Source organism: Garra rufa, chromosome 1 (genome assembly GCF_049309525.1).
Source record: "Garra rufa chromosome 1, GarRuf1.0, whole genome shotgun sequence".
In the NCBI taxonomy this organism is placed as follows: domain Eukaryota; kingdom Metazoa; phylum Chordata; class Actinopteri; order Cypriniformes; family Cyprinidae; genus Garra; species Garra rufa.
Window position 1 is genome coordinate 98908423 of NC_133361.1, and position 15505 is coordinate 98923927.

General features: G+C 36.2%; 2 protein-coding genes across 2 annotated transcripts in view; one reads left to right on the forward strand and one right to left on the reverse strand.

The window, feature by feature from the left end:
• Positions 1-15505, reverse strand: part of LOC141340597 (uncharacterized) — a 164792-nt gene that overhangs the window by 31986 nt on the left and 117301 nt on the right. Inside the window, exon 5 of the mRNA XM_073845634.1 lies at positions 10595-10825. Within this exon, the coding sequence (XP_073701735.1) occupies positions 10595-10825 (231 nt within the window). The remainder of the gene's footprint in view (positions 1-10594; positions 10826-15505) is intronic.
• Positions 1769-5850, forward strand: LOC141342902 (uncharacterized). Its single transcript, XM_073847484.1, has 2 exons — positions 1769-1853; positions 4922-5850. Exons 1-2 carry the CDS (start codon positions 1769-1771, stop codon positions 5848-5850), a joined length of 1014 nt encoding a protein of 337 aa, XP_073703585.1.

Genomic DNA, 15505 nt, shown 5'->3' on the forward strand with positions numbered 1-15505 from the left:
AACATAATGAAAAGAAGATTCTATGACAATATAACCTTGATATTTAATATTGACAATGTGAACAGTGAAATTAAACTTTAAAAAAATTTAATCTCATTAATTAGATTATGCAATTTCTAAATTTCATAGACAGGGTCATGGTTAAACATATACTATATATATACAAGAATAATTAACAGCAAGTAAATTATTCTCTAAAATAAATGCAAACTAAATCTCTATGTGCTTACTACAGTGGTCAGTGCACTGGTAAGAGACTCAGTCAGAGTAATACTTAATGGGAAATGATAAAATATATATTACACACACAAAGTTAATATTTGGCATTTAATATTTAGTTTTGGCATTCAATTATTTGTACTGAGGTAATGTGGAAGGCCCTGAAGAACAATGGTCAGTTCACTGACATGGAATTTTTAAATAAAAGAAAAAAGCATTGTTAGATTAATTTGTGAGAATGACAGGCATATTTTCTAGCTTTAAATATTTTTTTTTATATAATTACCTATTAAATATGTTGTCCTTTCTGTCAAAGAGTTACATTTAACCAAACCTAAAACGTTTACAAAAATATAAAAATTATTTTAATAACAAAAAGGAATTTACTGGAGTACAGGCTTCAATATTACAAAAAGAAGAAAGTAAGATCATTATTGTCGATTTTGTAAAGTAAACTGCAGCAAATGCATTTTTGTGTTCTCATCCGCCACGATAGCAAAAGGAAAAAAATCCATGATAGTGTATCAGTGACTTTCCAAATAATGGGAAAAAGTAAATAACTAACAAGAGGTTGATTAGTCAAAAGAGTGAATGTCAGATTTACAGTCACTCCCTCAGCCTTTGTATAGAAACACTTGCAGCAGTTGTTTTAGGTATGAATGTCAAGGTAAGAAAACACAAAGTATAGTGTTGTAAATGTACATTAATTTAACAATAGAAATTTGTTTCTAGATATACAATGCTAATTGTGGAAATGCATTATCATATGCACATAAACACATCAGCATAAACGGGACTTTTATTTTGGTCTGGTGATGTGACGTCATAAAGCGGCGCCCCTAGCCCTGCATTTGTTGAGATACTGCTGAAGAAAGGTTTGTGCTTTTTACGTTTTTTAATCAGTACAACTGTTGTCAGTTTAAACGTTTTTTACAAGCTACACAAAATAAACGAGTCAATCTTTAATATAACATTGTAATTCTTTGTTATTTTTGCGAGTAAAGTGCACCCTCATATTAATAACAGAAAATGTGCGACTTAATTTGCTCCTTATTTGTGAATCAGTACATCGTTACAAGTAGAAAGTGAGAGAAAATGAGAATCCGAATCATCTGAACCGAATCAGTGGTGAAATGATTAAGTGATTCGAAGCGTTTGAATCGACTCATTCAGTGACAACAAACTAACAAACACAAACATGTATAATGATAACTTTCACAAACTGCAGATGTTTTTATAAAAGTGTAATCTATTAAATGTTATATACAAATAATTGAATGCCAAAACTAAATAATAAATGTCAAATATTAACTTTGTGTGTGTAATATCTATTTTAGTCTGGTCATTTCCCATTAAGTATTACTCTGACTGAGTCTCTTACCAGGGCACTGACCGCTGTAGTGAGCACATAGAGATTTAGTTTACATTTATTTTTGAGAATAATTTACTTTCTGTTAATTATTCTGATCTTAAACAGGACAAAAGTGTCCAAACACACAGAAAACCCCTCCTGAATCAACTGAGATCCATGTGACACACTATTATAAAGATGGAGTTTATTAAAGAGGAGAGTGAAGACACAACGATTGAAGAAACATTCAGAGTCAAACATGAAGATACTGAGACACAAACAGGTTGGTTTTTTTATTGTCAAAGCTGAACTGATTTGATTCTTAAAATGTCTCGCTCTACAGAAATGAATGATATTTGTGATAAATGTTTAAGAGTGTCGTAATTAAAGCGGTTTGACAACAGACATGTTGAGATCACATGACCAGACAAATAATAAAATCCTGCGTTCACATTTGACATTTGTTATTATGGTATTATGCTTTTAGGTTGTAACAATAATACAGAATTCGCCTGAACATTTTTGTTCTGTAACATTAAACCCAATATCTGCTTCTAAATTAAAAGCATTTATTTTTATCACTTAAATATGCAGCAGTATCTGTTGTGCCAATTTTCTGTTCAAATAAGTCAAGAGGCAGAAAGCTTTTAGTTATTTACTTCTTGCAAGAAATTTGGGCAATTAATTGAAATACAATTTCAGCTTCCAACGACTATAAAAATACGATAATCAAGATAAAATGATTAGTGTGCACCATTCTGCCCATTCCCTTTCCAGTGGAGCGGTTTCACTCCTCCATTAAACCTATTGTGCAAATCAGTCAAATTACGTGTTTGTGTTTTTACAGAGAACTGTTCTGTGCATGCGCTCCGACACAAAGCGGAGCACAGCCGTATAAAATAAACTTTTAGCTTAAACTGCATGCCTTAATGCTAGAGATGTAACGGTATCAAAACTTCACGGTACGGTAATACCTCGATGTGAATGTCACGGTACGGTATTTATTGAATAATTTACAGGAAAATCAAAACTAATGAAGAGACTCGAAAAAAGTGCCAGAAGTGCTTAAACAGTTTACATGAACACTGAACATATCAATGGCATACAAATTAGCCATCTATCACTGTGAAACAGGAACTTCAATTTTAATAACAAAAAATTATAAAAAAAAAAATTAAAGTTTCAATTTAGTATTCTTGAAAACTCTTGAAAAAGCAGCCTACTTATTGCAGTTGGCCCATGTGCTGAATGAGTATTTGAGAACAATCACCTCAATCACTCACACACTCACTTATTCAGACATAGACAGGTTTTTTTTTTTTTAAGGAAAATTAGCATATTAACATTACCTGGTGGTAAAAGCTGGGATCTCTGGGCATTTACAATGTCCCCTGCAACAGAAAAAACCCTCTCACTTGGGACCAGAGTATGTGAGCGGAGTGGAGCGGCAACAATTTCCCCTCCGCGCTCTGTGCATTTAATAATCGCTCCGCTCCAGCTTCCAAGCTAATAACATCAGCATTAAAAAAGTATAATTGCTCCTTATGCAGTGCAAAGTTTGTAATGAAAATAAAAATACATTTTCGTCAGTTATTTTACTTATGGATCGCTGCATTTCTTACAGATTTCTGCTCATTCGAAATCGGATTCCATTTGTTTTAATGCATTAACAGAGTGATTGCGTGTGAATAAGTGCTGTACCTGTTTAAATGATGCTTTCACCTGAAAATATTAAGTATCTAGAAAGAACAAACTTGCGAACTATAATTTACCGCTCATTTGATGTCCATTGCCGTCATCATAGCCTTCACATTATTTCTGATTTGAGTGATCCATCTCTATCAAGCGAAATATGTTTAGCATGTGAATTCCTGCTTAATATGCAGTTATATTACGGACCGTTGGCATGAATTGTTCTCATGATGGAGCGGTGATGGAGCGGTCTTGGAGCGAGTTAAAACCACGATGCTCCGACTTTTCAAACATCCGCTCCTCCCTCCATTCAGAATCACACCGCTCCACTCCGCTCACATACTCTGATCTGTAGCGACAACAGACCACAAAGGATGATGGCCACGCCTGGGCTGATGGGAATTGTAGTTCCCGCAACCTCCCGTTCGCTCCATTCGCCTGAGCAAACTTTTCACAGAAGACCTATCGTTTTATCGAGTCATGCGACCACGGTAGTATCGAAAAATTTGCAATATTTACAATACCGTTACATCCCTACTTAATGCTCATAAACACGCAAAACTGTCAAAATGCTGCACTTGATTATTGATAATGATTATTCACATAAACCATCGTTAGTTTTGTCTTAAGTGAACACAAACAGCTGAGAATGAAAATGTGTTTAACAGTATATTAGATCTATGCAGCTCTTAAAACGACAACAGCTCACACTATTTCCTCTGCCATCTGTAATGTTAACCAAACTACAAAAGATAAAAGCTTCTGTAGCTGTAATAATAAACAGATCAAGTTTAATACTTACAGTGAAGACTATGCTGTTTTAGTTTACGGTTAATTCTATTTCATTTCTCTTCAACTGTTAGTCATAATTAGATAAAATAATAAGATAATACGAAATTGTAAGTAGGCAGGGTTAGTTAACACACAAGTAACCTATAACTGAACATCATATGATACGTTATGTAATTCTTAATATGATTTAAACCTTTTTTTTATTATTAGGAAGTATGTAAAACCAAAAATCCATGTCTTTAATATGAAATTCTTCTACCGTAAGGGGGGAAAACAATGCACTGGTGAAAAACATTGATTATATGTGTACTTTAAATTTCTTTAGAAAGAAATATTACTTTTCATATTTAAGCCCAAAATAGGAGCTTATCCTGTGACTGGAAAACAGGGACTAAAAAGAAGACGATATAATTAAAATATGATAGAAATGCTTGAACTGATTAAACAATGAACCAATTAATAGATTAATAAATACTGAGTAACAAACAGGTTGGTTTTCATTCTCAAAGCTGAACTCACTCATTTGATCCACATTAAAATGTCCAGCTCTAAACACACACACACACACACACACACACACACACACACACACACACACACACACACACATATATATATATATATATATATATATATATATATATATATATATATATATATATATATATATATAAAATATTTTATTATAGGATTATACAATTGCTTGTTTTTATTATTATCACTTTGAATAATGGGAATAGGTTTTGCGATTACATTTAACTCCTCCTTTAATAGTTTATTGTGTTTAAGATGTAAATGTTGTTGGGTTTGATGTGTGCTTTGAGCAATTAAAATGGTGTTAATTTGGATTTGTCTTTTCTGCATTAGACCTGATGACACTGAAAGAGGAGAGTCAAGAACTCATTGAAAAGGAAGATGATCTCCAGCATGAGAAACATGATTTCATGGCTGGAGAAAAATCATATAGTTGCTCAAATATGGAAACAAAAGCACAAAAGACAGCAAAAAGAAGTGTTTTTACCTGCCAACAGTGTGGAAAAACTTACAACAGAAAGGAAAACTTTAAAGTCCACATGAGAATTCACTCTGGAGAAAGACCTTTCACCTGTAAACAGTGTGGAAAGAGTTTCATTCGAAAAGGAAACCTTACTTTCCATATGAGAGTTCACACTGGAAAGAGACCCTTTGTCTGTCAACAGTGTGGAAAGAGATTTACTGAAAGAGGAAGTCTTAATGTTCACATGATCATTCACACTGGAGAAAAGCCTTACACCTGCAAACTATGTGGAAAGAGCTTCAATCGAAAATCAAACCTTAAAAAACACACGAACATTCACACTGGAGAAAAACCTTTCACCTGCCAACAGTGTGGAAAGAGTTTCAATCAAAAAGACAAACTTCAAAACCACATGAGAATTCACACTGGAGAGAAGCCTTACGCATGCTCTCAATGTGAAAGGAGTTTTGCACATAAACACAGCCTTGATGCCCACATCAGATTTCACACTGGAGAAAAACCTTACACCTGCAACCTATGTGGAAAGAGCTTCAGTCGAAAATCAAGCCTTGATAAACACACAAACATTCACAGTGGAGAAAAACCTTTTATGTGTTCTCAGTGTCCAAGGAGTTTTATACAGAAATATTCCCTTGATGTGCACCTGAAAACTCATACTGGAGAGAAAGCTTTCACCTGTCATGAATGTGGAAAGAGATTCACTCACAAAAGAACACTTAATAGACACGTGAAGATTCACACTGGAGAAAAGCCTGATCAGAGATTTGATGGACATTGAATAGCTCTTTAACATGTACAATCACACCTGAGTGATTAGACTACAGTTTGTCATGTGATTAACTGCTGATTTAAAAAAAAAATTTGGCTCACTGTTTTGTCATTACAGTGTGAACAGCACAAACTGCATGTAATCTGATCTTTTCAATTCAGATATCTGCCACTTCCATTTGTGGTACTAAATCAATACAGGTCTGGACCTATTCACAAAACATGTTATCATCACCTAAATGGCAGTAAAAGTTTTAAGCAATGAGTTTTCTCTTAAAATCTATTCACAAAGCGGCTGAGACCAACTTTTACTAAGGAATAGGGAGAAGTCTTAAGCTTAGAGTAAAGGCGGGGTTGACCTCATTGCTATGGATGATGTCAGAGTGCTAACTAATTATGCACACTGTGATTGGCTGATAGGGGAGAAATTTATTCATAAAATATTGTAGAGGACAATATTATGTTGCCATATTCATATAAAAGTAAAAAAAAAAATAAAGATGTTGCCACTAATGTCAATTAGTGTCAATAATAAAACAATTGTCAGCCTCTTACATGTGTCCTTATAAACAATTAGCTGATATTCATATAAACAACATTTTAATTGACCGACTAGAATAATCATGGCTGAAAGCAAGACATGTAAACATAAAAGAAAACTGAACTGGACTGAAGAACAGCTTCTTACCCAACCACTTAATGAAAATAAGGATATAATCAAAGGAAAATTTGGAGTATGGATAACCTCTAAAACCAAATAAGATGTGTGGGAAAACATATGTGTGCCAATAAATGCAACATGTTCCTAAAATGTTTACGTTCCAAGGGAGATAGCCAGCAACAGCATTTTAGCCCTGCTAAAAAAAGGAAACCATTACAAAAATGTTTAATGTTTTTACTGGTTAAAATAGAAATTGTATTGGTTTTATTGGTAACTGTAATGATTCCTGTTGATCTCTACTGATAATTGTTCACCTTCTATTGGTGGCTTGTTATAACCACTAAATCCTTATAGAATATGTCCCAAAAACAGTACAGGAAACCGTTTATTTATATTTTAATGGTTAAAAGTTAATGGTATTTGTAGTGGAAATAATTAGAATTTCTGTGATGATTGTTTTTTATTCATCAGAGAGGTTAGGCCTAGTTTGCTATTTGTTCTTAGTGACTTAGCAGTCCTCTTCACTACTCTTCACTACTACACTACTTCACTACTTTACAGATTTAGGAGCTAGGTTTAGCTCTAAAATGCTTTGTGAAATACTCTTAGAGCAAACTTTTAAGAGTCCTAAATTTAGGATTGACACGGCCATTATTTTTAAGATTTTCTCCTAAATCTGCAAGTTTTTAGCTACTTTTAGCCTTAAGATGTTTTGTGAATACGAGCCCTGACTTAATTCTTAATTTGCGAAGCTGTGGAGCTTCAGCACCACGGACAGCAGCCGATCCAGAGCTCAGAGCAGCAGTGGACCTGACGACTACCAAAGCAACAACAGACATCAGCAATATCTGTGTTTAATAACAAGGTTTCTAGGCAGTTATGACATTCTGAATTTCCTATGACATTCCTGAATCAGTAAATACATTAATAAACAAAACATTGTCCAGTTGTCAGGTGTTCAAGTTCAAGCAAAACATTGCAACAATGCATCAATTTGCATTGATGAGGGGATGCTCAAAAACCCATCAAATATGTAATAAAACAGGGTACTGTCGACAAGCGCTGTCACCATCAGAGTAGCTCGCCTCTGGCCCGCCTACATCAGATACACCGATTTGATTGGTTCCCAGAACTGCTTACGTAATGCAGTAACGTGCATTATTGCTTGATACCAGAGTGTCTTGCAGAGACAATTCAAATTGTGCTCACGTGAGACCTCTGGATTTCCAGGGTAGTGCATTAACGTAGGTTATGCAACAATGAACATTGTACATTGAGGTGAGTTTAAGTAAACTGCAAAAACTATTTGTTAGTAATAGATACAATAAAAAAGTTGTATTCTAAAACATTTTTAAAAGATTCAAGTTAAAATCGAATCCTATTAAAATCATGTAGAAATGATCCTACAAGACATTTGTCTCGTCCTATAAGACGATCCTATAAGACAATTCCTTATGGAATCCAAGGAACGATTCCAAAATATGATACAAATTCTAATTGGAATCCTTTAGGGGTTTTTTTTTCCAAGGGAATATTTTGCACATTCTGAAAAGGAGGAAAAGTGTTGACCTAAACTTTCTCACAAATAGCTGTTGTTGCGAATTAACTTAAGAGGGAAATGTATATAAATAATTAATTTATGACTAATTATGATTACAATTATTTATATCAGCTGCCAGTATTAACTGTAGCAGAATTAAATATCACCATTGACTAATCTATTCGTCCAGCGATCATTCAGGTTAATTTCACAACAACTCTAAACAAGTATATTTACTTGGCCGCAAAAAATAACATTCTAACAGTATTAATGCACTAGAGTATGTAGCTTGATCAGAATCGTAAATGGCTGGTGAACTAGAAGAGGAATAGAGTGAACTTTTAAGTTACTTAGCCTATGTGTATGTGATATGAATAAAACACTTCTGCAAATTATATTTGAATAGATTGTTATTTGCTGCTTCCATAGACCTATGTGTGTATTTTAAAAACTCTAAATGTCTTGTTTTACTAGTACTTATGTGTATTTAAATGTCTGAAACCTAAAATAAGCGTTATGTGGTTAAAAACACTGCATAGTTGTGATTATATGACAAGCGCAGAGCTCGTCTGTCTCTGGCTCAGTGGCAGTCAGCGCGCCAAAGCGCAGTTTGAATTTGACAGTTGCGTGACACTACCGAACGTTCTAAATCCCATATGTGGGACCTTACTCCCAGGGGCACAGAAATTAGAATCCCATATGTGGGACCGTACCGCTCAAAAGGTTAATTAACTATTAACTATGACTAACACATGACTAATCTAAACAAACAAACATACATACAATCACTCATACATGGAGGAAGGGCATCTAAGATTGGATAAACGGAGCCATTAGAGAAACAAGAAAAATGACGAGATGAGAAGAATCACTTAACCACCTGAATGAAACCATCAGTGCCATTTTACAACAGGGTTTACAAATAAAAAACTAAACTTCTGTTTGTTTGTTTTTTTTTGTTAAATGTATGATACTTGCATTGCCTTGGTCGTTGACGAGTGTTTGGATGCAGTCTCAGATGAAAGTCTTGATGGTTTTAAGGTTTTGGACTTGGGATCAAGTTTTTCTGGGTTTGAAGAGCGATGAGTTTCAAAGGTGTCCCCACTCTGTGGTGATTGGGAGTTTCTTCCAACGTGGAAAGTGAAGAAGAATGATGAGAGAGAGAGAGAGAGAAAGACCCAGCTGAAATCCTGTGATCTTTGGGGAATGAAAAGACAAGGTTGCAGGGCCTGGCACAGGCTTAGGGTTCTGGAGAGTTTCCTCATCTTCCTAGGAGTTCAAGGCCTCCCAGGTTCAGAAGCATCGGCTCTGGGACTCATCAACTAGAAGAAGGCAAGGTGATGAGACACGGGACTGAAAGAACTGAGAAAAGCCAGGAGAACTGAGATGAGTCACTGTGTGAAGCCCTTTTCTCTTATGGGGGTCACAGTTAGGAGATAAAGGTAATTGGGAGGCCAGGGCAATTTATCTTTGGGAAGCTAGAGAGCCAATGGTGACTTTCGCTTTTGGAGGGAAAGTTTTCCTGTAAGCATTTGTCTGTAAGCATGTTATTTGCATATGTTCTGGGATTGGTTGTTCATGCAAAAACTAAACTAAAGATTTGTAAAACACTAATATGTTGCATAGGTATCAAAAGACAACATAAACCATCTTCTAGATCATCAAAATATAAATTCAATGAGACCAAACATCTTATATGTGTGGTTATACTCCATAGTGATCTATCATAACACACGCATAAAATTTTTACATTTCACAGTACAAAAGACAAAATAAATGAACAGTAATAATATACACAATGATCCGAGGATATGTGTCTTCGTTCACAGAAAGGTTTTTCTAAGAATTAATAAAAGTTTTTTTTAGAGTATTAGTTCGGGAAAATTCTCTTTACATAGTTTTGAGTCGTAAAGATTATCTGGTCTGGCAGAGGAGTCCTGGATGCCATAGTAAGACTATTTGTAGACATCATGGCAGCCAGTGTTGTGGATTGGGTGAAGGGGGTCTGTGATCATGTGTTAATCTAATGAAAAATTGATTATTTGGTAAATCTAATGAATTGTGTCTGATTGGTCTGGACCCTAAATGTTTTTTTTTTTTTCTGAGCAATACAAAGGCAACAAAGAATGTCGGTTTGTAGAGTAATTTATAACAGCTTCAGATGTGGGTCAACCAATCAGAATCAAGGACCGAACTGTCTGTTTTACACATTTTGGTTGAAACTCTTTCCACACTGAGGGGATCTGTCAGTCTTCTATCTATTGTGGATCCTCATGTGCTTGTCAAGGTTTCCTCGTTTACTGAAACTCTTTCCACACTGTTTGCAGGCATAAGGCTTCTCTCCAGGGTGAACTCTGAGGTGGACTCTAAGGTATCCAGGATTACTGAAACTTCTTCCACACCGTTTGCAGATAAAACACCTCTCTTTTGTGTGAGTTCTCATGTGCCTTTTAAGGTTTCTATTTTCACTGAAACTCTTTCCACACTGTTGGCAGAAAAAAGGCTTCTCTCCTGTGTGAATTATCATGTGCCTTTCAAAGTTTCCTTGTTGACTGAAACTCTTTCCACACTGACGGCACGTGAAAGACTTCTCTCCTGTGTGAATTTTCATGTGGACTTTAAGGCTTCCTTTTTGATTGAATCTCTTTCCACACTGTTGGCAGATGAAAGGCTTCTCTCCAGTGTGAATTATTATGTGCCTTTTAAGGTTTCTATTTTGACTGAAACTCTTTCCACACTGACAGCACATGAAAGACTTCTCTCCAGTGTGAATTTTCTTGTGGACTTTAACTTCTCCTTGTTCACCGAAACTCTTTCCACGCTGAAAGCAAGTGAAAAAACTCCTAGTTCTTGCCTTTTGAGCTCTTTTTTGTGTAGATGTATTTTCTGACTGTAAGGAACTAAATGATTTTTTTCCAGTTAAGAAAACATGAAGATTCTCAAACTGGTCTTTCTCTTCAGTTTCATTCAGTTCTTCCTTCTCCTCTTTCAGTGCAGTTGGGCCTAAGGTGAAAAAACAAAGAAATAAAAGTTAACCCCAGTTTAATGCCACAAAGCAGGTAACACCAATCATGTAGATTTGTAATGCATGTATGCTATCATGGTGTCCAAACCTGATCATAGTCTGGGGTCCTATAGAGTTTAAGCTGGCTGCTGCTATACAGTTTAATCAATCTAATAATAGTTTAGAAAACCTAGATAAAGACTGATCTCAATTATGATGTACCATTTTTTTTATGTCTTCTAGGGGATCAAATGCAACAAATATAAGAAAGGCTAGGAAAATGGACAAACTCCCCACTCAACCATCAGATGAACAATTTATCACACAATAATTCTTTGAGGTTTTATTAATGGGCAATGATGTTAGCCAATCATAAAAATGGGCTGTAACCACATTCCTGGAGGCCCCTAAACACTGCATGTTTTTCATGTATCTCCAATTAAGTGATTAATTAACTGGTTCAGGTGTGTTTGATCTGGGTTGGAGCTAAACTTTGAAGGATGGTAAATCTTTAGGAACAGGGTTGGGCACCCCTGCACCAAGACCTAAAATGGATGACAAATGGTCAGACAAAGGAGAGATGCAAAATATGCAATGTTGGGTGCCTCCAGGAACATGGTTGGAACCACTGGTCTGTTACAATGACCTATTGAATGGAAAATGCCCAAAAACTTACTGTAAAAAACAAACAAACAAACACATCACAGAACATATCCTTTAAAGGAGAACAGGCAATATTTTTACACCAATTGAAAGTTAAGTAAGATGTGAAGTATGGTAAATTTGTGCTCTGCATTAAATCCATCCAAGTGAACACACCTGGAGCACTGGGCAACTCATCCAGTTAAACTAACCTGGTTCAAGGCAGGTTAATCTGTCTAATCTGAGTCCTCTATCTCTGACCATCTGGAATGCATTGATATTACTTACCACTGACTCTTTCCCACACAATTATTTAACCTTATTTCACTTTAAACATAAAAGTAGATATAAAATGCAACTCAAATAATAAATAAAATGAATAGAAACCATAGACTACAGACAACTGTATTTAATGTTTTGTGCCCAAGATTTAATGAAATTAATGACAATGATATTAAAACATTACAAATCTTTAAGGCACTAAATTAAAAATGAAATAATAGAAAACAGCCTACATTTTAACTGGAAATAAATTTACTCATTTGAGCTAGTAATTAAGACTGTTTTAGTCAGCTTACATTTTATTTTAATTTACTGCTATTATAAAAATACACTTATATTTAGGATTATAATTGTACGTGTCACATTTAATGTCCGACAACAAACATTTTAGCAAAATGTCTACTTTTCCCACAATTATTGAGCTACTACTATATTTGTTTGCATGACTTTCTAACATTTACAGATGAAGAATATGCCCTGAGGAAAACACAATATCTCAACTGTACTAAACCGTACAAATAGACCCATAATCAACATAATGGACTGCTTAAAAACAAGCGCGCACATCAAACTGCCTTCACTCACTGAACCAGGATCACATTAGTGAGATTGTGTGACCTTAAATGGTCATTTATGGAACCACTTTAACGCAGATTGATTTGTTATCTTATCTCAAGTCAGGTTTTGGATTTTTCTTAGTCTTTCCCTATAACACCAAATCAATTATCCATTCATTTAAGTAAAAAGTTTGTTATACCCAAGATTATTTCCACCATTTGTTGTTAATTTATTCATAAGCAATAATACAATTTTATAAGCTTGAACATAAATAAGCATATCTGTGGTATTTGCCACATTGAATCGATTATTAAGATGCTGTCATAAAAGAAAACTAAATAATGAAAGAAACCATCCTGGGTATTTAAACCAGAAGTATGCATGATAACCGGCTTTGTTCTAGCATCCCAAAACACCCTTGGAGTTAAACATGGAGGTGAAAATATTATGCTTCAGGAGTGTTTTTCTGCTAAGGGGACAGGACAACTACAGTACACCGCATCAAAAGGAGCATGGACAGGGTCATGTACCATCAATTCTTGGGTGAGAACAATTGAAATGGGTTGTGGATGGGTATTCCAGCAGGACAATGACCCAAAACACACAGCAAAGGCAACAAATGAGTGGCTCAAGAAGAAGCACATTGAGGTCCTGGAGTGTCCTAGCCAGTCTCCAGATCTTAATCCAATAGAAAAACTGTGGAGGGAGCTGAAGGTTTAACTTGCCAAATGTCAGCCTTAAAACCCTAAAGTCTTGGAGAGGATCTGCAAAGAGGAGTGGAACAAAATCCCTCTTGAGATGTGTGCGAACCTGATGGCCAACTACAAGAAACGTCTGACCTCTTTGATTGCCAAAAGGGTTTTGTCAGCAATTACCAAGTCATGTTTCTCTAAGGGGTGAAATACTTTTGTTACTAAAAATCAGCAGGGGATCAAATAATTATTTGCCCCACTGTTGTATTTTGAACTTTTAGGCTATTTAGTAAGCATAGTTTGCTGAATTTTGAGTATTAAAGTCATGTGAGAGATCAGGACAAAATAGAGAGACTGAAAAGTAAAATGGAAGTGAAGGAGCAGTTCAGGAGAGGACTTTGAATTATTTTACATGTTGCATAGTCTAACGATTTAAACCTTTTTATGTGATGACCATACAAAAATAGGGTTGTCCATGTTTCAGAGATTCTTGTGGGTGTATGGGATGGCCTGGATGAGCGTGAGATTTTGTCCCAGTCCACCCCTGAGCTCCAGCTTCAGGGAACAGAGGACTCAAAGATATGAAAAGGGAACTCCGTACTCATAGGTGGCCCTTGAGAGTGAAGGGAATACCGCTGTGCTCAAAGATAAAAGCCACCTAACGGTGTGTTCACACGGGATGTAAGCGTCAATGCTTAACGGAAGGCGTGGCTGACGTTTTATGGTCATAGCAGCATCAGCCAATGAAATGCTCCTCTTGAACAGGATGAACGTGATTGGCTGCCACCTGGCCACTTTATTTGCATTGAGTGATCCTGATTGGCTTACGCTTCCGTCGGCGGTGCTTCGCTAGCGCCGCCGATGGATCCACAATTCTTTTCGGCAACGCTTGACGTCACCCATTCAAAATCAATGGGAAGCGTTGACACTTATGCCCCGTGTGAACACACCGTAAGAGAGGCAAAAGTGGACTAACAATTTTTGGTGCCTCACGGAACATGAGACAGCAGAGGACTCAACTCTCAGAAATCAAAGGAGAACTTAGAGGCTCACCTTGGGAGCGACATGATCATAGGCAACCCTCTAAATTGAGTTAGGGTTAGGATAGCACTGCCAACTAAGTCATAAGGGCAGTCACATGATGGGAGCTCCTGGGAGAAGCATGTAGAAGCATAAGACACCTGGTATGATTGCCTCACGAAGTTCCATGGAGCAGAGGACTTCATTCTCATAGATAAGAGGTGAGCCCAGATGTTTTCTTTGGGAGCGGTGTGCTAATCAGAGACCCTCAAGAGCAGGGGGGTGAAACATCTGCCCTGGAGAGCCGCAGCCTCACAGAGTTTTGCTTCAACCCTTAATCAAACACAACTGAACAACATAATCAAGGTCTGAAGGGTTACTAGAAAGCTACAGGCAGGTGAGTTTTAATTAGGGTTGGAGCTGAATTCTGTAGGATGGTGGCTCTCCAGGACCGGAGTTCGTTTCCTGACTCCAGTCCTCCCTGCTCTAGAGTGAAGGGAGCACTGCCAAGTTCAAAGACAGGAGCAGACTAACAAGGAAGGGGGAAAAGGCCAAAGAACCTGATATGACTGCACACAGAGCTCATGGAGAAAAGTCCTTAGCTCTCAGATTGAGAGAACTCACATGCTACATCCGAGACTAGTAGCTTTATCAGGCATTACATGCAGACAAAATGAAAATGACAATTAAAATTTGAAAGCTACAGATTTGTTTACTAATGAGATGCTGCCGTTTCTTGGAGACTCACACCAGTTCTGTTGTGGATTTCGTTGGGTCTATTATTGCTTTGTTGTAAAATCGGACAATATTGACAGTGAAGTGCTTAAAATGTAAAATGTTCACTTAATATTAACTTTTTGTTTAACTTATAAAATCAACATTTGAAATCATTTGAATATTCAGAGAAAATTGCACTTTTTTATCGAAGAGAGTTTCTTAAATCAGTCGCTCTGTACAGTCTGTCAACATTTGATCTTCATGCTATTAAGTGCTACAAATCTATTTTAAAGACACAATGAACAGCAGCATGATTTGCTAAAGCAGCACTCTGTGGGCATTCAATCATACGTACGCTGCTGGTGTGGATCCAGTCAGGTTTCACCGCAAAATTTATGTAAGTTAATGTCATTTGACCATTAACTCACATTTAACTGTTTTTATAATAAAAGTATAATTTTGCTTGTCAGAAATACTTGCTTTAATGTTACTTTAAGTTGGGGTAGAAATAAACAAATGCCAAAGCTCAGCATTTTGTTCACATTCTCC

Bases quoted from the DNA above. Each gene is read 5' to 3' on its own strand.
- LOC141342902 (XM_073847484.1), top strand. From the start codon at position 1,769: ATGGAGTTTATTAAAGAGGAGAGTGAAGACACAACGATTGAAGAAACA. The intron at 1,854-4,921 runs GTTGGTTTTTTT...TTTCTGCATTAG, and splicing joins AGATACTGAGACACAAACAG to ACCTGATGACACTGAAAGAG.